Below are 27,241 nucleotides of genomic sequence, written 5' to 3'. Positions count from 1 at the left end.
TAGCGCTCTCCAGAGGAAGAAAGCTGGGGGCACTTGGAAGTTGGAAACCTGGTTCTCACAGAAGGACACTTGAGGCGTCTCCTCCCCCCACCCCTTTTTCTTCTCTTTCTCCTTTTTGCCAGTTCCACACCAACATGAACACCCCAGCAAAGATGGGACTGCTGGCAATATGAAGGCCCCAGGTGACTTTAAAGTGCTATATTTACCAACTATCCCAGGGTGATTTCTTATTTTGTCATTTGATTTTGATTTTTGACACCCTCGCTCAGCCAAGAGCTAAAAGCTCAAAGCAGTTTCTTACCCGGACTGCTGCTAACCTGTGCACCCGAAAAAGTGTAGCTAGCAGGGAGCAAATAGAAGCGTGTTTTCTACTCACTGACAATATCAGTTCAGAAATTCTTTCTGTCCTGGCTGGCCTTCGTGTCAGAGCCTTCTGACACTGACCTTGGCCAGGTCTGATCTCAGATGAATGGAAATCCATCAGCATGCCCTCCAATGAAGCAGGGAACTCCCCACTTTTAGAAGGAGCCCGCTGAGAGCTGGAACTCCCTCCTACAGAAGGAATCCAGCCCCCAATTTATCAGTATTGGAGACTAATTGTACCAGCACCTCCTTTTCTTATCTTCCTTAAAATATTTTTTTTATTGATTTCAGAGAGGAAGGGAAAGGGAGAAAGATAGAAACATCAGTGATGAGAGAGAATCATTGATGAGCTGCCTCCTGCGTGCCCCACACTAGGGATTGAGCCACAACCTGGCCATGTGCCCTGACTGGGAATCAAATGTGACCTCCGGGTTCATAGGTTGACGCTTAACCACTGAGCCACGCTGGCCAGACTGGCACCTCCTTTTCTTGTGTCACCTCCATTCTCCCATCCAGATAGCATGGTGCCCAGTGCTCAGGTGTGGGGCAGAACTGGAGGTGGCCATTACTCTCATATTTACAAAGAATTTGTAATGTCCTGGGGAAATGTTCCCAAAGTGATGTTAAGTGAAAAAAGGCAGGACCTAAAACTGTATATGTAGTGTGATATCAATCATATAAAACACATGAAGGTTTGAGGTTTTTTGAAAGCATAGAAGAAATACAACAAAAATGTTAACAGTTATATCTGGGTGTTAGAATTATGGGGGGTTTTAATGTTCTTCTTTATGCCTCCCCTTAGTTCTCAAATTTTCTACAATAACCATATGTTATTTTTTAGAATCAGGAGACAATCTAGTGTGTTTTAAATAGGGAGTCATAAATTCCTGAGCCCATGCCATTGGGATGTATGGCTTCTGGTCTTTTGAGATTTTTGTGCAGATAGGTGCATATAGGGGTTCTTTTCAATAGACATAAATTAATAAAAACTCAGAATACTTTTGATGAGTGTTTCATTTTAGATTTTTGTCTCCTCTTTTGTATGCTGTGCCCATATTTATGCTCAGCGTCTTGGGCCTTTATTCAAGTTTATATAGACCCAGTGTGGATAAATTTCAGCTTTCACAACACGTCCACATTCACGGTCTCATCTGATGTCCCTGCAGTGCTTCTGTTGATACCGTTCCTGTTCCACTGCACACTGGTGAGGGAAACAGGGTCCCACTGTGGGGAGCTCCCAGGTCTGATGGGAGAAGATGCTCGAAAGTGTCATAGCTGAAACCAGGGAGCCCTTTGGGAGCCACCTGGTTCCATGAGGACCAGAGAGGAGGTAGCTTGATGCGAGAGGGAGTTTCAGCTGGAATCCAGACCCCCTGGGAGATGGACTGATTGACTGGTACAATGATTTATTCAGAGTGTGGACCAGTTCTGGTTCATTTCCTTTCATCTGCAAGCACAGAATCTAAGGGTAGAGGATCTTTTATGGGAAACATGTTCATTAAAATGTTATTTATGTTAACACGTTTGCATAAGAGTCTCGATTTGTTTCACAGTTTTGCAAATCTCTTTCACGTCTGGCTTAATGGTAGACAGCTGGGCTCTCGCGGCTGCTTCTGCCGTCTGCTGCAATGTCACACAGACCACGCAGCCTCCGGAAAGCTCCAGAGAGAGTGCGAGGGGGGAAGGCACAGCATGTCTTGGTGTTAAAATAGTTTTGACCCCTTGGATTCCTTGAAAAAGGTCTCGGGGACCCTCAGCAATTGCCCTGACTACACAGACATTCCAGTTCCCAGAGGAATGGAAAAAACATCAAGATCCACAGAGTGCTCGTGGGACAACACAGGGCACGCGAGTTTTCCAAACCCACAGATTTTTAAATGTGTCCATTGCTTAAATGACCACATTCAGAGGCCCAGTGGTAGATGGAGATAGCCCAGACTTGTGACCTGGACAGCTTTTTGTCCTTGCCTGTCCTCCTTCCTCAGCACAGAGCAGGAGGGGGCGGGGGGAGGCGCTGTCTCCCCATGCCTGCTGAGGGTCCGCAAAGAGCACCCAGCTCTTGGGAGAAGCGGCATGGGAGAACTGCAGCATGTCCACATCTGTATGTATGAGCTGGAAATGCAATCTGCCTCCCTGGTGCCTCCTCTCTGCTGTTGATAAAACTGATGAAGCCCTGGGGACTGAATTTCCAAGTGTAAAAGGAAAGTAGGGCTGTGATCAAACTAAGGTATAAACCATTGCCCACAGGTGTGTATTTACCCCCTTATACACATTACCCAGACAGCTAGTCCAGAGAGGGGCCACGGAAATTCTTTTTCTTTTATCCTCAGCCAAGGGTATATTTATTGATTTGAGGGAGAAGAAGGAGAAGGAGAAGGAGAAGGAGAAGGAGAAGGAGAAGGAGAAGGAGAAGGAGAAGGAGAAGGAGAAGGAGAAGGAGAAGGAGAAGGAGAAGGAGAAGGAGAAGGAGAAGAAGAGAAACATCATAGGTTGCCAGAGAGAGAGAGAGAGAGAGAGAGAGAGAGATCATAGGTTGCCTCCCGTACATGCCCCAATGGGGAATCTAACCCACAACCTAGGTATGTGCCCTGACTGGGAATCGAACCCCCAGATTTTTGTTGTATGGGGACAACACTCCAACCAACTGAGGCACCCAGCCAGGGCCTACAGAAATTCTTATTTGCAATTTGAAGCCACAGAATTTTATCAATTCATTGGCTAAATATCACAGATGGTGAAAATTTTGCATGGTTTCCCTGGGTGGTGCTTAGAAAATTAATTCCTATTCCTCTACATTTGCAAAATTGCAGATTTAAAAAATCGAGACACAAACACACCCACATAGAAAATTTAAATGCTCAAGTGGAATGTAAGTCCCTTGAGCATCAATTTTTCCTGTATTTCTGTATCCCCGGGCCTAGAACTGAGCCAGGTACAGGGGAGGCACTCACTCTAGGTTAAATGATTTCAAATAAGACCTTGTTTAGGTGCGATTCCGCCTTGTTTACAGTGAACAATTATTTCAAAGTAATATGTGTTATTTGTTTTGACCCATCTTACAGTCATAGACAAATATGTTTTCTCTTTAAACAGTCAGTAAGAGCATATCTATGATACTAATAAAGCTGAGTTAATTTAGTCAACTCTATCTTGTACTTCCAAATCACACCTGGTAATATAAGGCCTTTTCAGCAGGAAGAACCCTTACAAATCACCTCACCGCCCTTCTCACCACCTCCCCAGTGTCCCTTCTTCACAGATGAAGGCCCAGGAAGGGGAGGGGACTCCTGGACCACTCCTGGACTAGTTACTAGCAAAACTGGGGCCAAAAGCATGCCTAACCCCAAAGCCTTCGTGCTGTCAGTCAAAGCCATTCCTAGAGATTTTATCCAATCCCCTTCCCTCCAATCTGTCCCCAGAGGAAGCCTAAATCACAGCCTAACCTTGTCAATCACCTATGCAATAGATGACTGACTTGTGACTGAAGAATAAGACAGCCTTGGAGAAATACCTGGAGCAGGTGGGCTGGAGAGGTCGCTGACCCGCAGCTGGCCCCGCGCCCCGCCCCCAGCCTCTGATTGGCTAAAGGGAAAGCCTTGAGCCATGCCCCTCGCCCACTGGTGTATTGCCTTGAATGGGCTCTGGGACCAGCTCTCCCCAGGCCTCCTGAAAACCCCCCTATGTTGCCCCTGCCCACCTACATGCCTTTCTACAGAAACTGGTTTGAACATGACTGTGGTCTACAAGGTCTTACATGACTTGACCCCTGTCCCCCCTCACTGAGCTCAACTTGTACCCACCTTCCCCTTTCTCCGGCCACCTGGCCTTTTCCCTGTTCATTAAAACGGGCACGTGAGGGTGTTTTTTCCAGATATTCACATGATCGCGGCCTTCTTGTCCACCTTTATCTCAGCTCAGTGTCAGCTCATCAGAAAGGCCTCCCAGCACCCTCTCTAAAGCGGCCGCCTGTCCTGTCACTCGTCTCAGATCACCCTGTCTATTTCCATCAGGGCCCTGTCACTATCTGAAACGACTTTGTTGTTCCTGTGTACCGCCCGCCTCTGCACTGAGCTCCAAGAGGACACGGGGCTCTGTCTAATTCACCTCTAATCTCCGCGCCTGGCGCAGTCCCTGGCACTAAATTGGAGCCCGGCAAGTATTTGTCATATGAATGAACAAGTGAATGACACCACACACACACACACCCACACACACACACACACACACACACTTACACCCTCCAGTGCCACAGGCCTGATGTGCAATAATGTGAGTATACCTTTGCTGACTGGCTGAAGAAGCAAATGGGTTCTCTGTGCAGGGAGTATTGCTGGAGGCGTTGGGGTCTATACTAATTTCCCTACAGAGAACATAAGTCAGCTACAGAGCAAGCAAATCCTGCCCGCTTCGAGAGAGTAGATGTGATTCTTCCCAATTTTCACACTTTTAAAAAGGCTTGCCAAAATCCATGGATGAATTTTCAGGTAAAAAATATCTTGAGGCAACAGATCCTGGTTTCAGGATCTGAGATCCAATTAAGCATCAGCAACTCGTTAGCCATGTGACCTCTGGTAAGTCGGTCTGAATCCTAGCCGTGTGACCCCTCCCATCCTCAATTTCCTCACCTGTAAAATGGGGATATTAACAGTTTGCATAAATAACTCAACATGTTGAGTAAGCACTCAACATGTTAACGGTTGTCATAATTGTTGGGATTACCAATGGTATACTAGTACATGCCTTGTTACAAGGCTATATAACAAGTCCTCCTTGGTTTTGATTTGAAATTGTAACATCCTTTATAGGGACCCACACCCAGTTCCCCCGGAAACATATTTGGCTCTTTGAGACCCCCTGCCTTTGTGTATGCCATGCCACTCCCTGCGACGTCCCCCTTTCTACCCAGCAAACGTCTGTTTCTCCATCAAGATCCCTCTCAGGGGCAACGCCCACTCCCACTCCCCTCTCAAGTTATCCAGTCAAGTGACATGGCCCAAGAGTTACAACACTCTTGAGTGGCAGCCACAGAAAACCCCCTGGGAGTCAGTGAGCGGAACGGGGAATGCTACAGGAGGATGCTGGGTTCTCGCAGAACCCAGGGGTCTCAGAAACCACCTGGAGCCGAGGAAGGGAGACCTCTAGGGAGTTCTTTCTTTTCCCTCTTGGAGCCTCAGCTTCTACTTTTTCTCTTGCTGCAAACTGGCGTTCTGTTGCCCGTCCGCATGACAGACAGCAGCTGTCATCCACACTCCAACGCCCACATCTGTTCCCTTCCAGAGAGCAGCCGGGTGGAACTGAAACCTCCTGGTCCCAGCCCAAGTGCTTGTCTTCTTCCTCCAATACGCTATTGAAATTGCCTTTGGCCTCCCTTCCAAGTACGAACCCGGCCCGACCTTGCTTTGCTCCCGAAATCAGATGAGCTCGGGCGTGTTCAGAGTGGGGAGGTGTCAGGGGGAACACTTTGTAAAGTAAATGATTGTCTGACCGCTGTGCTGATAACGAAACAAAGTTGACGGTAGACTGTAATTGAAAATTAAATAAATAAATGAATATTTTTTAAAAGATTGCTTTTGGCAAGGTGCCCCTGGTGATTGCCTAATTGTCAAATCCAGAGGATGCTTTTCCTTTCCCAGCTGATGCTCTGGAGCAGTGGTCGGCAAACTGCGGCTCTCGAGCCACATGCGGCTTTCGAGCCAAGGTTTGCCGCTCTGTTGACTAATGAGTTTGCTGACCACTGACCTAGACTCTCGATTCCAATAATTACAGGCTGTTGTTGTTCCTTGTGATTAAGCCCCTATCCCAGTGGTCGGCAAACTCATTAGTCAACAGAGAGGCAAACGGCGGCTCGCAAGCCGAATGTGGCTCGCGAGCTGCAGTTTGCCGACCACTGGCTGGAGCATTTAACCCCCTGACCGCAGTGCCTTGAAACATTCTTCTACGTTGGCCTCCGTGGCACCATGCTCTCCTGGCTCCCTCCGGACCCTCAATGTTCCTTCCCTCTTCTTGGTCTGCAGGTGGGACTCTTTTCACTCAGCCTGGAAGTATTGGGGTTTCCCAGGGCTCGGGGCTCAACCCTTCTCCCCGCACTTTAAAGTCTCATACATCCCACGGTTCTCCCACACCCTCTCTGGGTTCCTCTCAACTTTCAGGATATAGACAGACCTTTCTCCCCACCACAGGGTCGTCACCCTCATTGAGCTTGACTTGTGACTGGATACTTTGTTTTGTATGGCAGGGAGCTCAGAATGCAATCTCAGAGTTCCTATTAAGTGCTTGCAGGTTTTGTGGCTTTGGTTGCCTGTACCTGTCACCAGTAGGATGTAAGGACTCCTGTCATTACTGTTACCCAGATACGATCCTGGTCCCTTGGGAGGGTGGCTCTGACCTTAGTGAGCCCAACTCTGGCACCCCCAGATCAGGCCAGAGGGGTGGTAGCGGGGGAAGACGATGCGACGTGAGCTCTCTGGGTAACCGCAGAAGCAGTCAACAGAACCCATGGCCCAGGGAAGGACCAAGATAGATTCCTGGGGGAGGCAAGCCTTGCTGAGACTTTCCCAATGTGCTGGGCCCCGCTCCCTGGGCCCCCGTCCTGTGGTATCAGAAGGGCCTGTGCTGATACACGGAATTTAACTGTTAAGCCATCACCACCCCAGCAGCACCGGCAGCACAGACCCTTGCACCCCAATCTCGGCTCCGAGCAGGTCGGAATCCTGGCCGAGGCTGTGCTGGGCCGACTGGAAGCGCCGCGTACCTGAAATGAGAGTGCGGTACCGCTGTGGGGTGATAAGGTTTAATGAGCATCTGAGCATCTGGTCCCTACTTTCAGTACTTTTAGCAGACAGCGTCGGGGCGGAGGCCCCCGGCCCACTCCCCGTGGTCATCCCCATCCCGCAGCGGGATGGACTTCCTCATGTGCACACACAGCACCTCGTCGATGTAGATGGTGTTCTCTTTGATCTGGATCTCCTCCTGCAGGGCGAGCTGTCGGCGGTTCAGCCCTCTCAGCTCCATCTGAGCCTGGGCTAACGTCTCCTTTAATCTGGGAGAAGAGGAAGAACGTGAGGGGATCATTTATCACTCCACATTGCTTTTGCAGGGGGTGCGGGGCAATGTATCCGTGTGCTCATTGCAGAAGCCGAATGGGTACGCCCTTCTCCCTGTCTCCTCCTTAAGACAGAGGTTTCAGATTAGTGGCCACAAGATAACTCCATGACCTGCCAACATTTAAAATTGTGCGTTTTACCTAAACATCTGGATTTGGACTTTAGAAAAATTCAAACACGGGCATCCATTTCCTGCATGGCAGCAACTGGCTGCAGTTAACAAGGAACCCCTTGACTGTCCTCCAGAAAGGAACCCTCACATATTATAGATGCAAAAGTGCTCATGCCCGACAGGCTTCCCCCACGACGGCCTTGCCTAGCCCTGTTCACAATCCGGGTTCACCTGGAACCCCAGTGGCCCTCCACCTCCCAGCCGCCAGCCTACCTTGCAATGTTGTGGGTGATCTCATTAACCTCCCTGATCAGCCTGTACTGGGCCATATCGCGACACAGCTCCACATTAGGCCGACATGTCCTGGTCCCCAGGCGTGTATGAGCCACCTTGGCAGGCCCTTCTTGGTCCAGGATGGCTTTTTCAAGAAATGCGATGTTTTTCTCCTGGGCAGCAATCTCTTCCATGACCTCACAGAAAGGATTGGAGAGGGTGAGACCAGGGTGTGCTCCTCAAACCTCAACAGCAGACACTCTTAGGAGGTCTGTTGGGATCATGTAAGCTAGGAAGAGGGGCCCTCAGCTTTCTACCCAAGCAGGGCCCCAGAATGAGTCTGATCTCCCTTCCCTACAGCAGTGATTGCTGGTGGGAAAGGCAGCTCACCCAACCTTAGAGCCTCGCAGATGGAGTGGGCGTGACTGGCATTGTTCCCGCATCTCCTTCCCAAATAATGGGAATGCCCTGGAGAATGCCCTCAGTAAAGGCAGGAGACTGCCTGTTCACCTTGCTACTAAGTACGGTGTGTCCTGAGCAGAGAGCCTCTTATTTCCATCAGTCCGCCCACTAGCACCCATTCTGCTCCCTAGCAGCCTGAAGGGTGAGCAGTTCAATACGAGTTTTGCTGATTTCTTTGAAGGTGGCTTTGTGCACAGAATATATTACTTAGACGTTACTTTGGGTTTTTAGATTAATATTTAACTAGTTTAAATTTTTGTTTCTTTCTTAAGCTTAAAAAAAATCTTTACATCATAGAATTTTCTAAACATACACAAAAGTAGCTGATATAATGAACCTCGGGTACTCATCAATTTAACCAATGATGGATACATGGCCAATCTTGTTTCATCTATAACCCCCTCTCTCCACCCCGGCCCATCAGCTTATTTCAAAGCAAATCTCAGATATTATATCATCCCAGTCTTAAATACTTGAGTGTGTGTTTCTAAGATATAAGGATGCTTTTATTGTCTTTTAACATAATGATAGTACCATTTTCTCTCTCACACACACACTCAGATTTCCCTGCTTGTCCCATATTTTTTTGTAAGAGTTGGTTTATTCCAATTAGAATGCAAATGAGGCCCACACATTGCATTTTGTTTTCTTCAGCCTTTTCTTAACATTTCTTAAGGGTTTCTTAAGTTCAGTCCTCAAAGAGTATATTATTTTTAAATTTAGCAAATGTTAACCATCACTTTAAATTGACTTTGATTAATAGTTGCTCCAACTTCAAGCTTTAAAATCCTTCACTTATTTAAATCGGCATTTGTAAATTTGATAGATATCATATAGTTTTTATAAATTTGACATAAAACTTTTAAAAACTACTTGAGTCATCTTAGCAAACAAGGCTTTCTGTCGTTCTTAAAAGACCTCGTTAATCTAGTAAACTAGCAAAAATGATTCCTCGTCAATTCTCAAATATTTTAACACTGTCTTCAAACTTAAAATTTCAACTAAAATCATAATTTCATTATAAACTTTGTTATGATTTTTTTAAACCAGGCCAAATTTTCTTAAATTTTACAAATACTTAAAATATACTAAGTGCACAGATTCCTTCAAACAAAACTACTAATGCTATGGGTTAGATCAGGAGTCAGCACACTGCAGCCTCGGGGCCAAATGCCGTCTGGTTTGGTACAGACTGTTTTTGTACAGACTGAAATAAGAATGTTTTTTAAATTAATGGACTTTAGTTTTTTGTTTGTTTTAATCTTCACCTTAGGATATGTTTTTGTTTTTGTTTAGAGAGAGGAAGACAGAAAGAGAGAGAGAGAAAGAGTGAAATAGCAATCGGTTGCCTCCTGTACGGGAATCGAATCCACAACCTATATATGTGCCCTGACTGGAAATAGAATCTGCAACCTTTTGGTGTACCGGATGACGCTCCAAGCAACGAGCCACCTGGCCAGGGGTAGGGACTTTAGTTTTTAGAGCAGTTTTAGACTTTCAGCAAAATGGAACAGGAAGTATAGCGTTCCCATATACCCTCTCTCCCCCAACACAGATTCCCGTTATGAGCATCTTCCATTAATGTGGTACATTTGTTACAACTAAGGAACCAATCTTGTATACATTACTGTTAACTAAAGTTCATACTTTACATTAGGGTTCAATCTTTGTACTGCACATTCTATGGATTTTAACCAATGTATGCCATGTATCCACTGTTACCGGATCATACAGACTAGGTTTCATTGCCCTAACAAATCCCTGAGCTCCTCCTTTTCCTCCCTCCTTCCCACCCCACCCCCCATCTGAAGCCCTGACAACCACGGGCCTTTTTACTGCTCCCAGGTGTCATGTAGTTGGCATCATACAGTATGATTCATGCGGTATGAATTTCAGATTGGCTTCTTTCATTTAGCGGTACGCATGTAAGGTGTCTCCATGTCCTTTTGCAGCTTGATAGCTCATTTCTTTTTATCACTGAATAATATTCCATTGTATGGATGTAGCACAGTTTGTTTACCCATTCATCTATCAAAGGACATCCGGTGGCTCCCAAGCTTTGGCAATTATGAATAAAGCTGCTCAACATTCATATGCAGATTTTTGTGCAGACATAAGTTTTCAACGCGTTTGGGTAAATACCACGGAGTGAGCTTGCTGAATCATACGCGTCTGTCTCGTTTTGTAAGAAACTGCCAAACTGTCTTCCCAAGTGGCTGCACCATTTTGGACGCCCACCAACGATGAGAGTGCCTACTGCTCCACATCCCCGCCAGCTTGGCATTGTCAGTGTTTTGTATGTTCTGTGGGTGTGTAGTGGCATCTCGTTGTTTTAATTTGCAATCCCTGAGGACATAGGCTGTTGAGCATCTTTTCATATGCTTCATTACCATCTGCATATCTTCCCTGGGGAGGTGCCTGTTTCAATCTTTTGTCTGTTTTCTATTGGGCTGTTTGTTTTCTTATTGTTGAGTTTCAAGAGTTCTTCCTCTATTTTGGATAACAGAGCTTTATTTGTGGCTTGTCTTTTTAGTCTCCTTTTTTTAAAAAAAATTTTAAAAGAGGAGGTACATTTTTTTATTGTCTAAAGTTTTACATATGTCTCCTTTTTCCCCAATTGACCCTCCCCCCATTCCCACCCCGGGGCAAGCCCTCACCCAAGTGACTGTGTCCATTGGTTACACTAATATGCATGCATACAAGTCCTTTGGTTGCTCTCTAAAGGGGGGTTAGGGGGGTTACATTTTTAAATAGCTGAAAAATCAAAAGAAAAATAATAGTTCATGTCATCTTAAAATTACGTAAAATTCAAATATTGGTGTCCATAATAAAGTTTTATTGGAGCACAGCCATGCTCATGCATCTGTATGGCTGCTTTTAAACTACAACGTCAGGGTTAAGAAGTTGCAACAGAATGTATGTTACACTCTCAGTGCTTTGCACTGTTGTCCAGATGACACGGTTCTAACCACAGCTTCCCAAGCCACTACGAGTATCACCATGCAGTTTTTACCACAGCACATACCCGGCACGTCAAAACAGGAAAACCGGGCTTCGTGTGGTGCACTTTTAAGGCCTAGTGACGTGCAGATTTTGTTCCTTAGACAGCAAAGCACTGTGTTTACCATGCAATGACGCTCCAGCTGTGCTGAAAGAATACGGCATGTGTCATTGCCAGACCGCGCGCCATCATGCTAGCCTCAACTCACAGGAGAGCAGTGATCAGAAAAATTAGACATTTAAAACAGAATATCTCATCACCGCAGAATCTCTTCGCCAAAACAAAAAGGAGGCTGCAATCAAAGTCAGGTTCCAAGCGTCTCGTTTGTCAGCCAAGCAAAAAAAGCCATTTACTGATAACAAATTAATTAAAACATGTTGGTTGCAGCTGAGGAACGGTGTCCAGAGAACATACAGCTGTGTGTTAGTCTTCCTGCAAAAACAGCTGCTTGACGCGTTCAGGACCCTGGGAACAGCATCAACAGCCGATGGAAAAACAAGGCGCACCATGTGGGGTGGGCTCCTTGCTCTTCGCCAGCGGGCAGGGGTCCTGATGCTGCTCGTTGTTTATTGGAGGAATCGGTGCTGAGTTTGAAGGGACGGAAGGACCAGCCTCCACGAATGGTCGCACGAAATAACTGCAGGCAGGGGCATTTCCAAAAAGTTGAGAAAACACGAATTCGACACCACCGGAGGTGGAATCTGCTAAGAAGTGCTGTAGCTGAGGACGGTACACGTGTGTGGAGCAGAAACGGCTTAGTGGAACACATTCACAGAAGTGGAGCAAATGTGAGCGCTTTACAGCTATCATTATTCACTGTGTTATTCACCGGAAAGTACTTCGCAGAAAAGATCTGAATTCATCAAGTGTCATTGCACCAGTATCATCAGCAGTGGACTTCATTAGCTCTCATCATCAGTTCTGTGAATTTTTGCCAGAAATAGAAGCTGAATATCCTGACTTGCCATTCTCCTCAGCAAGTGAATGGTTTACCTGGTATCAGTGGTGAAATTTTCTTGTGATTTATTTTGAGCTCAGGGCCATGACTGAAATTTTTCTGAACAAGAACCACTCCCTTCCCCCATGAAACTACTACTATAAAACACTGAATAGGGCCCTGGCTGGTAGCTCAATGGTTAGAGTGTCGTCCCACACACCAAAGGGCCTCAGGTTCAATTCCCCGGTCAAGGGCACATACCCAGGTTTCAGATTTGATCCCCGGTCTGGGCTCATGCATGAGGCAACCGATCAATGTTTCTCTCTCACTTGGATGTTTCTCTCTGCCTCTCCCTTCCTCTCTGGAATCAATAAAAAAAAAAAAATGTCCTTGGGTAAGAATTAAAAAATAATAATCTATAATAATAAAAGGGTAATATGCTAATTAGACCGGATGTCCTTCCTTCCAGACAAAGCCGCAGCGGGCGGGGGCCTAGGCAGAGGGGCCGGGGCTGGGGCCCCTCTGAATTTCGTGCATCGGGCCTCTAGTAAATAAATAAAACACTGAATAGCTTTGCAAATTAATTTTTGCTGCAGACTTAGTAATAATATATCCTTTTTGTTGTTGTTGTTGTTAATCCTCACCCAAGGATATTTTTCCATTAATCTTCAGACACAGTGGAAGAGAGGGGGAGAGACAGAGAGAGAGAGAAAAACACCAATGTGAGAGAGACACACCAATGTGAGAAAGACACATCGATTGGTTGCTTCCCGCATTGAGCATGCCACCAAAGTACATGCCCTTGACCAGAATCGAACCCAGGACCCTTCAATCCGTGGGCTGACGTTCTATCCACTGAGCCAAACCAGCTAGGATGTAATAATATATCTTAATGAATCCCACCTGCACTCCCATGCAAAGCTTATTCTGCGGTAACGTCATTTCAACAACTAATGTGGTTTGAATCACAAGGCTTGCCAAGCTGTGCTGTCAAAAGTCAAAACAAGAAGCACGACCTCCATTCCCACACAGATGTGCAGCAGATATATTTTCCAAGTGCCAGCAGTGGTGGTTTTTTGGTTTGTTTTTTTTTGGGGGGGGGGGGGGCAGAAGGGGAGACCTCAAAACAAGTGCAAAGGAAATTTCCATATTTCACAATCCACTTAATTGTGCAATTGAGGAGCTTCTACCTACCCTTCAACAGCAAGTGATTAATCCGAAATGTAATGACATGCTAACAGGCCAGTATCAGGAAAAGAAGCGAAACAGAATTCTATAAATGCCTTCCAAGCAATGAGTGTATCCAATTAAAATCATGTGCTCACAGATTGTTATCAGTACTTGGCAGTACTATTTAAATGAAAAGACATTTCCCCAGATGAAATATATAAAATCTCATTACAGAACAGCATTCACAGATGAACATTTGCAATAGATTTTGATAGGAAGTCCGGTCACAGTATAACCTTTGATTGCACTCTGGCTTGTCCTGCTCATCGCATAAATAAATCCTGACAGCCAGGCTCTGGTTCCAGGAGGGCGAGGTACAAATGCGGCAGGAGGACAAGGCTTTGGGGTTGAGCAGGCCGGGGCTCTAGCTCCAGGCTGCCCACAATGCACCTTGCCACCTGGGGTCCCTTCAGCTCTCTGCACTTCACCATCAGTAAACTGCCAGAGGGGGGCCATGTTACAGGTGAGGCACGAGGCTCAGAGAGCTTGAGGGCTCGGCAGGCCTGTCACTCGGCTGGCCTGTCCCTGGACTGGATCTGGGCCCACATATCCAAACCTAGCACATGTTCCACTAGACTCAACTTCTCAGCGTCCCTGAGTTTATCCTGTGGGATGGTCATCTATGCTCAGGACGCAGGGGTCCTGGCCGTTAGGGAGGTATACTGGAGCGGGCTCACGTGGGCTCTGATGGTTAAGTATTCAGGAACTTTGCCAGACCATCGTTAAATGGGCAGCTGAACTCAACTGTGATGAAAGTATTTACACCATGGAGACCTACAAATTCAGCAAACTGGGGGCTTTATTTAATTTATTTAATTTCATCATCTTTTATTCCAACATAATATTCATTTTTTAATTTAAATTCTTTATTCTTTAAAGCATTACGTATGTCTCCTTTATCCCCCATTGACCTCTCCCTGGCCATTCCTCCCCCCAACCCCAGCACATGCCCTCACCACCCCTACTGTCTGTGTCCATGGGTTACAAACTGAGGACTTTGTTTTTCTGAGAGCCAGTTTTCTAAACCCAGCACACCACTGGAAGACTGAGATGGACAACCAGCCAGAATCCCGAAGTTGCAGCTGGGTTTGGAGAAATTGGGTGCGTTCAACTCATAGAACTTCAGGGTCATAAACGATGTCTGAGACCATATAGTCCATCCCCATATTTCACATAAGGGGAAACTGAGGCCCCGAGGGAGGAGACAGACTGTTCTTGTCAGTCATGAGTGGCAAAGGAGCCCCGAGTAGGTCCAAGTCCCACTCCAGTCCCAAAAACCCAAACCCTGCTGCTACGATGGGGAGATGTGAATGGCCCTTACTCCTTAGTTAACCCAAGGTCACAAGCGCAGAAGGCAGCAGCCTGGCCCAGAGGCCATTCAGGTGCTCTTCCGTGTTCCCCGCAGGGAGCTCACCTTGGCCAAATGAACAGCCAGCTTGTCCCTGGCATCCTTGGTCTCCTTCAGCCCGTTCTTCAATGCCGTGTCCACCACGTCACATTGCCTGCGCAGGTCGCTGGCCGTCTGGGACAGGACTCGGTCCACCAGGGACTTCAGCATCAGGGAGTTGTTCCTCTGCTTGTCAGCCTTCTCCACGTTGGTGTTGGAGAAGTCCAGCCAGTCTTCCAGACTCACAGAGCTGAAACAGACCCAGGCATTCGTTCACAGAGGATCTGGGCTGGGAAGGGGGGCGGGGAGGGGACAAGCTCCTGGAACCCCCCTGGAAGCTAACCCTACCTTTACCACCAGAAGCACCTAGAACAAGCATGTCAAACTCAAAGGCTAACACGGGCCAAACAAACAAGGTTTAAGTTTATGTGGGCCGCAAAAAAACAAAAGCTTCAATTTACATAGAAACATAGGTTTATTTAATATAGAGACATGCTGAATACAAAGGGCTGAAATAAATGAGTAATTGTTAACATAACATAATAGAACATTTTAATAAAAATCAATATTTTTTCTTGAACATTAACTTACCAGACAACTGAATAACTGCACAAATTAATAAGTATAATGCAAATAAACCTATTTTTCTTGTTCTCCGAAAGCAAAATATTTCCTTTTGTGCACACCAAACAAGTCAGTCCAAGATTAATGACGTGGCAATCGGCTGCTAAAATATTCGCTGCCAGTATTAGTGGAGAGAAATGGTGCGCCTGCATGTAAGGCGCGTAAGGAAAATGAATGCAACACGATTATAGTAATCAGTCATTAGCAAATGTTGTAGTTTGTTATTAATAATTATGTATAACAGGATATTGTAAAAATTAAGTTATGCAACTTTTATTACAAAGTTTTTTACATACCATTATATTGGCTGGGCCACGGCTGCATGTGGCCCATGGTCCGCAAGTTTGACATGCTTGACCTAGAATGTTTCTTCATCTCCAGGCAGAGCGAACAGTGGTCTGTCAGTGGCAATAGATGTCACTCTGGGGAGACCTACCTACTCTATGCCAAGCAATGCGCTGGCATTTTACAGACATTATCTCATTTAATCCTCATGAGGGCCTAGTGAGCTAACTTTCATAACCCAGTTTTACAGAGGAGGAAAACTGAGGCTCGGAAAGAGGGAGTAACTTGGTCAAGATCACACAGGTAGAGAGAATTTGAGCACTGAAGTAAATAATAATAGCAACAGATTATAACACACTGAATAAAACAGGATACCATGAGTCCATACTGATAAAAATAAATTGCTACTTTGATAAGGAACTGCTTTATATAACAACACTGTTGAATCTCAAAATAATGTTGATTGGAAGAAAAGTGACAGAAGTAGATAGTATATGATGCTATTTAATAATTGTAAAAGCAGACAAACCGATTGGAAGTCAGGATGTGGTCATCTTTGGGGAAGAAAGGGGGGTATTGGCCAAGAAGGAACAGGATAGGGGTTTCTGGGTGGTGGTGATGTTTCATTTCTTGCCCTGGTTGGTGGTTTCATGGGGGCTGTTCACTGTGATTAGCCTGCTGTGGGGATGATGCGCTCGGCCCTGCCTGCCTGCCTGAGCAGCATGGGGGGCACTAGGTAGCAGGGAGGAGCACAGCGTGGCCAGGCCAGCAGGTGGGGACCCACTCACTTTGGTTCAACCCTCACGACATTCTCCGAATATCTGATGTTTGGCGAGTTGTTGTTGAGGGAGAAGCAGATATCATCAATGGTCAGGGCCACAAACTTGTCTTTCAAATCCTTTTCGAGATAGTACTTTGCAGAGCGGTTCAGCCTGAAGGGAGAAGGGAAAGGTTTCTCCCTCTGGAAGGCCCAGATGGCACCTACAGTTTCGCGGGAGGCCCTGGAAAATGAAGCTACAGCTAAGTCTAGTCCGGATGGCGGCACTTCCTCTCCCTTCCATCACTCAAACCCCGCCCTCCCCACACATACACCACGAGATGCCTGGTGACAAATTCACGTAACCAAGCCTGGACTTCAACATCCTCCAGCTGTGACACTTCCTCATGTCACCACTGTGGCATACTCTTTTGTGAGAGGTCAGCGCTAGGAAAAAACAGCTGGAGTGTCCTCCCGTTTCTAAGCAGGGCTGAAATCCGGCCCCAGCCCCACCCACCACCACAGGGAGACTGGCAGGTATGCGAGGTTGTCCAGGCCTCGTTCTGAGTGTTCCCAAGCCTCCTCAGGCCATAGAAAGTGCTCGTAGGAGTACGGGACCCCATTCTTTCTGTGCCATGGAGCCCAGCCTTGGTGGCTACGCCCAGTGGAGATGTGGGAGTGGCCCCCAGCAGCCATACCTGATCTGCTCGGTGGTCTCCTCCAGGGTGCGGGTCAGCAGGGCTATCACCCCCTGGATGATCTCGTACTCCTTTAGTAGCTCCTCCTCCACCTCATCATGCACCAGGTCGATGCCCACTCGCTGCTCCCTGCCCAGAGAAAGGGGCAGGTCACCCAACGAGCGGAGAGAGGCAACTAGATGCTGCTAACATCTGGACACTTAAAGCCATCTGGACCGCTGGTTGGAGGAGCACCCACTCTGGATGGATGGCCTGGTCGGGGATATACACTAGTTGGGTCTTTGCGCCTTGAAACAAATCCAAAACGCAGTGAAGAATTGATCGATGGCTGGTCACTGGTCTGAAAATGCCAGATGGACATTCCCCCTCGATTTGGACATCAGTTCCAAAGCCTTGTCCATCTTACTATTTAGAGGAAACATTTCTTTTGGCTGAGAATTTCAAAGACATATGTTTCCTTCCTTGATCCTAGTTCCATTTTTTGACCAGGATTTGAATCCAGAAAGGTGCTTTATAATAATAATAACATTAGTATTACCCCCACCACTGAGCATTGTTATGTGACAGGCATTGTGCTGAGCATTTCATGAGAATGTTCTCAATGAGCCTTTCAAGCACAGGTGAGGAAACTGAGTTTCAGAGAGGTTAAGCCCAGGTCACAGAACTGGGCAGGACGAATGCTTTTTCTTTTTTTTTTTTTATGTCTGAGATTTTGTTTCTTTCTTTTTTTTTTTTTTCATACATTTTTATTGATTTCAGAGAGGAAAAGAGAGGGAGAGAGAAATAGAAACATCAATGATGAGAGAATCACTGATCGGCTGTCTCTTGCACACCTCCCACTGGGAATCAAGCCCGCAACCCAGGCATGTGCCCTGACAGGGAATTGAACCGTGACCTCCTGACACCTCAACCACTAAGCCACACCGGCCGGGCATGACGCATGCTTTTAATCACTGTGCTGTAATTCCCAAAACTGACCAGTCACTGCCTAATATTTTGTTCTCTTCTACCTTGCATGATAGTGCATGGGAGGCACGTAGTAGCACCTACTCAATCAACTTAGCAACATCTACATGCTATCACCCTTAGGTGTAGTCTTGAGCTGACTGGATGTTGGCTTCTTTAATGGTGATTTTCCCTTTGCTTCACAGACTCTCTAAGTCTGGCTGGGGAGAGTGCTGCCTAGTTGGTGCAGAGGGTCCTGGCTACGCTCATTGAGGGAGGGCTTTCCAGGAAGAGGGAACAGTGTAGACAGAGCCATGGTGTGTTAGAAACTGGGAGTCGCTCAACACACCTAAGCACATCCCGCTGTTGGGGATGAGGTGTGGGCCTGGAGGTCACTGTGGGCCCAATCATGATGAACCCTGTGTTTGCTCATCTAAGAAGTTTGAACTTGATCTTGAAGGTACTAGGGTATGGGGTTGCAATTATTTAAAAAATATTAAAGCATGAGGGTGACCTGTAAAAATCTGCATTCAGAAAAGTTCACTCAAAAGCCAGGGTAGCCCGGCCGGCATGGTTCAGTGGTTGAGCATCAACCTATGAACCAGGAGGTCACGGTTCGATTCCTTGTCAGGGCATATGCCTGGGTTTCAGGCTCAATCCCCAGTAGGGGATGAGCAGGAGGCAGCCAATGCATGATTCTCTCTCATCATTGATGTTTCTATCTTTCACTCCCTTCTCACTTCCTCTCTGAAGTCAATAAAAATATATTAAAAAAGAAAATCCTGGGTGGAGGATGTGCTGGATTGGAGGGGACTAAGCTGGTGGCAAGAAGACCTGTGATGGCATGCCATCTAGCACTGTGACAGGGACAGGTCTGGAAATGACCATTAGCCTGGAGTAGAAATAATCATCCACTCACAGGACTTGGAAGAAATTAGAATAGACATCTGTGCTTGCACAGTGCTCTCTAAACACAGTACTTCTGTGTGACTGTGTATGGGAGTAGACTTCTTGTCCTCTGGTAACTGTAGTACTTGCTCTGCATACCAGAAATAAAGACACCATTTCCTAGTTTCTTGTAATGTGACCCATGTGACTAAGTCCTGGTCAATAAGATGCAAGTAGAAACAGTGAATGCCAAACCCTAATTATTCCTACTTGCTGGAATGTAGGCACAATGGCTGGAGCTCCAGCTGCCATCTTGAATCACCAGGTAACCTTGGGAGTGAAAGCCATGTGCAGTGGAGCAACAAAATAGAGAAAGCCTGGCCCAGCCAGTGTGGCTCAATGGTTGAGCATCAACCCATGCACCAAGAGGACGCCGGTTTGATTCCGGTCAGGACACATGGCCAGGTTGCAGGCCAGATTCCCAGGGGGGGTGCAGGAGGCAGCCCATTGATGTTCTCTCTCATCCTCTCATCAATGTTTCTCTCTCTCTCTCTCTCTCTCTCTCTCTCTCTCTCTCTCTCTCAAATCAATTTAAAAAAACACATTAAAAAAAAGAGAGAGAGAAAGCCTGGAGCCCTGACGCTGTGGCACACCATGCCAACCCTGACCTAGCTCCAGACTCCTTAAATGGGAGAGAAGAAGAAACGATCTTATTTCAGTTCAGTGTTATTTTGCGGTTTTCTGATTACCCACAGCCAAACCCAGTCCTAACTTATATTTAAGTTAGTCAAGGGCAGAGTTTAGACAAGAACCCAGTCTAGTGCTGCGTCCACTGCCCGGCACCGCGGGCATGCCGAGATAATTTCAGGCTCTAAAAGAACACATGCTCATTTGCCTCATTCTAACCCACCACCCAGCACACTCAGCTCTCACTGCCCAGCATTTCATTTCTCGTAACAGATGATTCGCTGGAGGCACCTTCCCTCCTACCTGTACTCCAGGCACCTCTGAGTGATGTGCAAGGGCTCTTTCAAGCTCTCCAGGGCTTTCCGCAATCTGGTCTGATATGCGAGTAGATCCTCGGTCGCATACACAAGCTGCTCAAGTTTGTCATCTAACTCCTTCTTCCAGAATCTGACTTCCTCAATTCTCTGTTCTGAAGCACACAGAGGAGTTACAGCAGGGTTAATCTACTCCCAATGCAGCCAACTTTTGGATTAGAAACTTTAAGACTCTTGCAAAACTACCTGAGATTTTCTTTTCCTCTTAGAACTTCTTAGGGAGGGAGGGAAGGAAAATACTTCTTACATTCGACATCAAATTAATCCAAAGATCATTCTACACTCATTGACTCTAACTCTTCAATGTCCACTGTTTTTAAATAACTTAATTTTATGAAACATATAAATGTATTTTGCTTGAAAAGTCAAGTAGTATTACAAGTATTACAAATCTCGGACTGATCCCTACCCACTCCCACTTTCTAGAAGCAACCACTAAACACTTTTAGTATTTCTTCTGCCATTTGCTTACACTGCTGTGTATTCATTATCAGTTTGAATATCATCTACCGATTTCCTATGATGAAGGTAAGAATTTATTTGCTCTTATACAACTTTCACAACATACTTCTGCTCCTTCCATCTTCCTAATATAGTTGTATCTTGTTAAGTAATAAAGTAATGCTTGTTGGTATTATTGTAAATATCTAAATGTCATATACACCTGAACCACATAGTATACTATGATAAATTTATTTCCTTGTACAACTTTTTGTTTTTTTGGAGGGGTTGATAATTATATTTTTGCTTTATTTTTCTATATATTTATTACTAATGTTTCTTCAAACTTTCTAACAAAACTACAGCAGTGCCCCTTATCTGCAGTTTTACTTCTATGGTTTTAGTTACCTGTGGTCAACTGAGGCCTGAAAATAAATGGAAAATTCCAGGGGAAAAAAAATCATTCATAAGGTTTGAATTGCGCACCATTCTGAAGTCTCACACCTTCTCGCTCTGTCTCACCTGGGGCGAGAATCACCCCTTTGTCCAGTGTATCCACACTGTATACACTGCACTACGGTTAGCCACTTAGTAGCCATGCTGGTTATCAGATTGACTGTTGTGGTACCACAGTGCTTGTGTTCAAGTTTCCCTTGTTTTACTCAATAATGGCCCCAACACGCAAGAGTAGTGATTCTGGCAATGAGGATATGCCAAAGAGACACCGTAAAGTGCTTCCTTCAGTGAAAAGATATATATTGTATGTATGTATATACAGGGGAAAACATCCTATATAATAAAAGCGTAGTATGCAAATTGTCCACTCCACCGGGAGTTCGACCAGGGGGTAGGGCCGGCCAGGGGAAGGGAGGGAGTACCCAGCAGGCAGCCGGCAGCTGCTAGGGACCCAACCAGTGTACAAATTTTGTGCACTGGGGCTCCAGTAGGATATATAAGGTTGGGTACTATCCACAGTTTTAGGCACCGAATGGGGGGGTCTAGGAACATATCCCCCATGGGTAAGGAGGGACTACTGTATAAATATCCCATCAAGTAACCTATTGATTTCGTTTCTTTGCTAGAGACCTTTCTCCAGGAGTGCTTTCTCCTCTGGCTCCAATCTCTAGTTGGATGTTGTGGCTATCACCCTATGACTTTGCTTCGCCATCATTCTAGGAATTCCCTTCACTATCTCATGTTGGAGTCCTCTCTCCTGGATTTCATTTATTCCTTTCTCTTTCTTTTTTTAAATCCTCACTCAAGGAGTGAGGATATTTTTTCCATTGATTTTTTTAGAGAGAGTGGAAGGGAGGGGGAGGGGCGAGAAAGAGAGAGAGAGAGAGAGAGAGAGAGAGACATCGTTGTGAGAGAAAACATCATTTAGTTTCCTCCTGTGCACACCCCAACTGGGGGGGCAGGGTTTGAACCTGCAACCCAGGTACATGCCCTTAACCGAAACTGAACTTGAGAACCCTCGGGTGTGCACTGAGCCATGCCAACCAGGGCCTTTCTTTTTCTTGGTTTCCTTCTACAATGTGTTGAAACACATCTTTCAATAACTTCCTAAGAAATGGATACATGTGAGGTAAAATTTTTGAAACCTTGGAATTCTTGAATGCCTTTATTCTATCTCGTCCATCATCTATGCTAATAAAAGGGTAATATGCTAATTAGACTGGGAGACCTTCCGGATGTCTTTCTGGACAAAGCCATGGTGGCGGGGCCAAGGCAGAGGCGGTTAGGGGCGATCAGGCCAGGAGGGGAGGGCAGTTGTGGGAGAGCAGGCTGGCAGTGGTGGGCAGTTGGGAGCTATCAGGCCGGCAGGGAGGGGAAGTTGGGGGCAAGCAGGCCGGCAGGGGGGGGGCAGTTGGGGGCAATCAGGCTGGCAGAGGTGGCAGTTGGGGACAAGCAGGCCTGCAGGGGGGCAGTTGGGGGCGAGCAGGCCAACGGGGGGGGCAGTTGGGGGCGATCAGGCTGGCGGGGGGGGCAGTTGGGGGCAATCAGGCCAGCAAGGGGGGCAGTTGGGGGCAAGAAGGCTGGCAGACAGAGTGGTTAGGGGCAATCAGGCAGGTGAGTGGTTAGGAGCCAGCAGTCCCAGATTGCGAGAGGGATGTCCAACTGCCCGGTTTAGGCCAAATCCCTGTGGGGTCCCAGATTGGAGAGGGTGCAGGCCGGGCTGAGGAAACACCCCCCCCCCCCCACTGCGCACCCCATGCACGAATTTCATGCACCAGGCCACTAGTTTGATTATATTTGGCTTTGGGTAGATATATAGGTTGTAAATAATTTTCATTTAGAATTTTGATGGCATTGCTTCATTTTTTAGTATCCAAAGTTTCTGATGCCGTTCTGATTCTGAATCCTTTGTATGTGCCTTGAAAAGCTTTTAGAAATTTCTTCTCTATTTTCCTAGTGTCAATCTTATTCAATTATTATGCCACATACTAGACATGCCCTTTTAATCTGAAAACCTAGATCTTTTGGCTCTAGGAAATGTTCTTGTATTCTCTCATGGACGATTTCTTCTTCTCCATCTTCTCTGTGCTCTTTCTGGAACTCCTATTAGCCTTCTGCTTAGGGGAGGAGAGTCAGAGTGGGGAGGGACTCTCTACAAAGACTTGCAACCAATCTTGTTTCCAGCTCTATTTTGAATCTCCAGCTTCAGAGGTCATTGAATGCTTTCAGTTTTGAGCATTTCAAGGTTTCTGCAGCATAAATCTGTAGCATGAATCAACTAGCTTCTCATTGTCCCCTATCTATCCAGGCTTTCTACAGTCCCTAAGTGTGTTTGTGTTACCCCTTGACCTTTTGCTTTCTAGTTTCCAAAATCTTCATCATTTGTCTAGTGTTACTACCCTTGCACCCATCTCATCTTTGAGGCATACTTTTCATTAATCCTTTACTACTACTTTGTTGGAATTTTAAAAGGAAAGGAAGACTAATGCACGTGTTCCATTCACCATGTAAAGTGAAGTCTCCCCACTCACACTTTATAACTGACCTCTACCCTCACCTTGCATCTTCCACCACCCTATTGGACCTGCTATCTCAAAGGTCACCAATAATCTTCAAGCCACCAGTTCTGGTTCATTTGTGTTCAGCTCACAGCCTCTTTGACATTTGTACGACCACTAGTGTTGATGAGCACACGGATAGTTTCTAGTTTGGGACTATTACAAAGAGCACTGCTTTGAACATTGCAGCATGTATCTTTCGTAAACATATGTTAGAATCTATATTCGGTATATACCTAAAAGTGCCATATCTAGGTCAAAGTATGCAATATGTTCAGCTTTCCAAAGCAGTTATACTTCCAGTGTTCACAGTATAAATTTTCCAATTTATACTTCCTCCAGTAGGGAACTAGAGTCCCAGTTGCTCCACATCCTCTCCAATACTTACTATTTTTTTAATATATTTTATTGATTTTTTACAGAGAGGAAAGGAGAGGGATAGAGAGTTAGAAACATTGATGAGAGAGAAACATCAATCAGCTGCCTCCTGCACACCCCCTACTGGGGATGTGCCCGCAACCAAGGTACATGCCCTTGACTGGAATCGAACCTGGGACCCTTGAGTCCGCAGGCTGACGCTCTATCCATTGAGCCAAACCGGTTAGGGCAATACTTACTATTTTTATTTTTATTTTTTTAAATATATTTTTATTGATTTCAGAGAGGAAGGGAGAAGGAGAGAGAGACAGAAACATCAATGATGAGAGAGAACCACTGACCGGCTGGCTGCCTTCTGCACTCCCTCCCCACACTGGGGACCAAGCCTGCAACCCGGGCATGTGCCCTTGACTGGAATCGAACCCGGGACCCTTCAGTCCGCAGGCCAACACTCTATCCACTGAGCCAAACCGGCTATGGCGGTATTTTTCTTTTTCTTTTTTTCCCCTTTCTTATTTAACAACTTCTCCTCCCCATTCCCATCCTGGTCCTCCTTTTTCATTTTAGCCATTCTGGTGGGTATGTAATGGCATCTCAACTGTGATTTTAATTTGTATATCCCTGATGACTAATGAAGTTAGAGCACCTCTTCATATGTTCATTGGCTGTTTAGATTTCCTCACTTGTAAGGTGTCTGTTAAGGTTTTCCCAATTTTTCTATTGAGTTGTTTGCCTTTTTCTTCTTTATCTTTAAAAGTTCTTTATATATTCTAACTACAAATTCTAACATCTAAATTATTGATCTGAAGCAGCTTTGGTTTATTGAAGGTTGAAAAACTAACTACCCTTAACCCATGTTTTCTTCATAGGTGTTTTTGTTCATCCTGCCCAATGTTATAAATGCATTAAATTCGTTGCCAACATTTTAAAAGTGGGTAAAATTTCTGCTTTCCAGATTTTCTTTTTAAAAAATCAGACAAAAAAAACTGGCAATACCAAGCTCATAATCTTGCTTGGAAAAAGACTGTTTAAAATTTAGTAGCTGATTCCTTAGATGGAGCACGTGTCCTCCAGGTAACCACCATCCCCTCCAAGCCCTATTACCTTAGAGGGTCTTAGTCAACCCTTGGGTCTTATTCTACCTGCCCAATCCTTATAGACACTTGAGTTTGTGACCTCTGATTTATTATTTTTTGACATTTGGGAAATTTTACTTATTCTTGTTTTATTTAAGAGCAGTGCCCTTTACAGTGTTTAAAAATGGAATTCCCAAGAGAAAATTACTCTTCGTTTAGAATCAGCTCAAATGTTTCTCTAGAAAATCTTTCTCAAGTCTCTTACTTCTATACCCCTTACCCCAGCACCTATCTGGTTATATTCTCGTTATTAATATTTGCATCTTTCTCCTCCTTAAGCCAGGAGCCCTTAAAAATTAGAGACCCTGATTACCATGTGATAGTCCCAGTACTTGGTCCAGAGATGCTCTACGATGCTCAACTACTGTGTATGGAATGAATAAATCATAGATGATGGATGGCTGAAAATCAGACTGGGTTACCATGCTGTCTTGGGGCAGTGAACGTAGACATAGAACCTAGAGAATACACATGTTTTTCCCTAAGACTCCTGAACGTGGAATGCAAATGACAGTCTAGCTAAACCTGAACAGTTTCATCAAAACATGTTCACATGTACACCAAGTGCATTGTCTTACCTAGCTTCTTGTTCACATCGCTTTGAGATCTTCTCGTGGACTTGTCGATTTCATCCACAAGCCTCTCGCTTTCTGCCACCAGGCGTTCGGACCGGGACCTTTCAGCCTCTGCTTTGTGGTACTGGTTCTTGTTAGCAAGGTGCCACTCGGAGGGCAGGAACTTAGGTGGAGGTTGGAGTAGTTTGGCCATTTGACCAAAGGCAGAATTCTTTTAGATTAGGTAAAATCCCGGAAAGAGAAAGCAATTTGTCCTTTTTTAAATGTCCATTTTTTATGTGATATGCATACCAAACAGTGCATAAATCATAATCTGTACACAGAATGAACACCTCTGTCTAGCCAGCACCCAGATCAAGAAATAAGAATTGCCAGCACCTCTTGCCTCTTTCTAGTCACTATTCTCCACCCCACCCCCACAGGGTAACCACTATCCTGACTTTTAACACTATAAATTAGTTTTGTTGTTTTTGAACTTCATATAAATGGAATCATACAGTATGTACTCTTTTGTATCTGACTTCTTTTACTCAACATTATGTATTCATCCGTATTGTTCATATAGTTGTAATTGGTTCATTCTCATTGCTGTGTAGTATACCATTGTATAAATATACCAAAATGTATCTGTCTTTTCTACTGTTTATGGGTACTTGTGTTGTTTCCCGTTTGGGGCCTGTCATGAGAATGCTATAAAGATTCTCCTACCTGTCTTTTGGTGAACACATTCATGTATTTTTATGACTTATTAGAATGGGGAGTGTTCAGTTTTACTAGATACTGACAAACAGATGAACCCAGACATGTTTCTTTAAAAATGAACACATACAATTATCTGTAAAATAGCAACTGGGTATTGAGCCTATATAGCAGATAAAAGAATCTAAAAACTTCCCAGGACAAAGAAAAGGAGAGAACATTAAGGAGAACACATGAGAAGGCAGCAGGCTGCGGCCCATAGCAACAGAAAGACTAAAATCCCGCCCCTCCCCAAACCCCACACAGCTCTGATTGGCTGTGAGAACTGTCTTCCTCAAACCTGCCCCACCCGCATCCCCACGCAAAAACCTGAGCGCCTGCCCTTAGGGGTGTCTGGATCTCTGAAGCCCTTCAAACATGCAAGGATGGAACCTGGTCAGATCTTGACCAGCCTGAGCACCCCAGGAGACTCAGCCTCGATAGACAGCATGGAGTCTCCCCATTTCTTCCTAGTCCAGTCCCTCTGACAGTCTCTCCCAAATTTGTCTGAGCATGGCGCTCAAACTTAACACAAGACTCCTGAATAATTCTGAGAAGCCTCGGGAGAAATCGAAATTAGACCTAAATTAGGGCTGAACCCAGCAGGCATAAGACTTTGAGTAGGGCTGAGGGCTGCAAGGGGTGATGGGGTGAGGCCGGGGTGTACCTACCTCTGCGCAGGAAGAACAACTACACCAGCTCGGAATGAGAGCCTCCTAATCCCAACTGGAGTTGCCCCCTCTCACAGAAGAGGAAGGTAAACAACGAAGTCTCCACGGCAACCGGTGACGCGTGTCCCCGGGGCAAAGGGGGCGGGGTCCGGCTCGAAGCAC

General features: G+C 45.7%; 1 protein-coding gene across 1 annotated transcript; it reads right to left on the bottom strand.

The window, feature by feature from the left end:
- Nucleotides 1-7,194: 7,194 nt before the first annotated feature.
- TEKT1 (tektin 1) lies at nt 7,195-25,863 on the bottom strand (the record flags this gene model as incomplete). The annotated part of the gene is made up of 7 exons (XM_079798773.1): nt 7,195-7,402; nt 7,852-8,048; nt 14,896-15,118; nt 16,566-16,709; nt 17,233-17,361; nt 20,056-20,221; nt 25,674-25,863. The coding sequence occupies 7 exons, from the start codon at nt 25,861-25,863 to the stop codon at nt 7,195-7,197; spliced, it is 1,257 nt and encodes a 418-aa protein (XP_079654899.1).
- Nucleotides 25,864-27,241: the final 1,378 nt, after the last annotated feature.

The sequence above is a fragment of the Cnephaeus nilssonii genome (assembly GCF_951640355.1).
Source record: "Cnephaeus nilssonii genome assembly, chromosome: 19".
NCBI classification, from domain to species: Eukaryota; Metazoa; Chordata; class Mammalia; order Chiroptera; family Vespertilionidae; genus Cnephaeus; species Cnephaeus nilssonii.
This window is presented reverse-complemented; position numbering and strand designations above follow the sequence as displayed.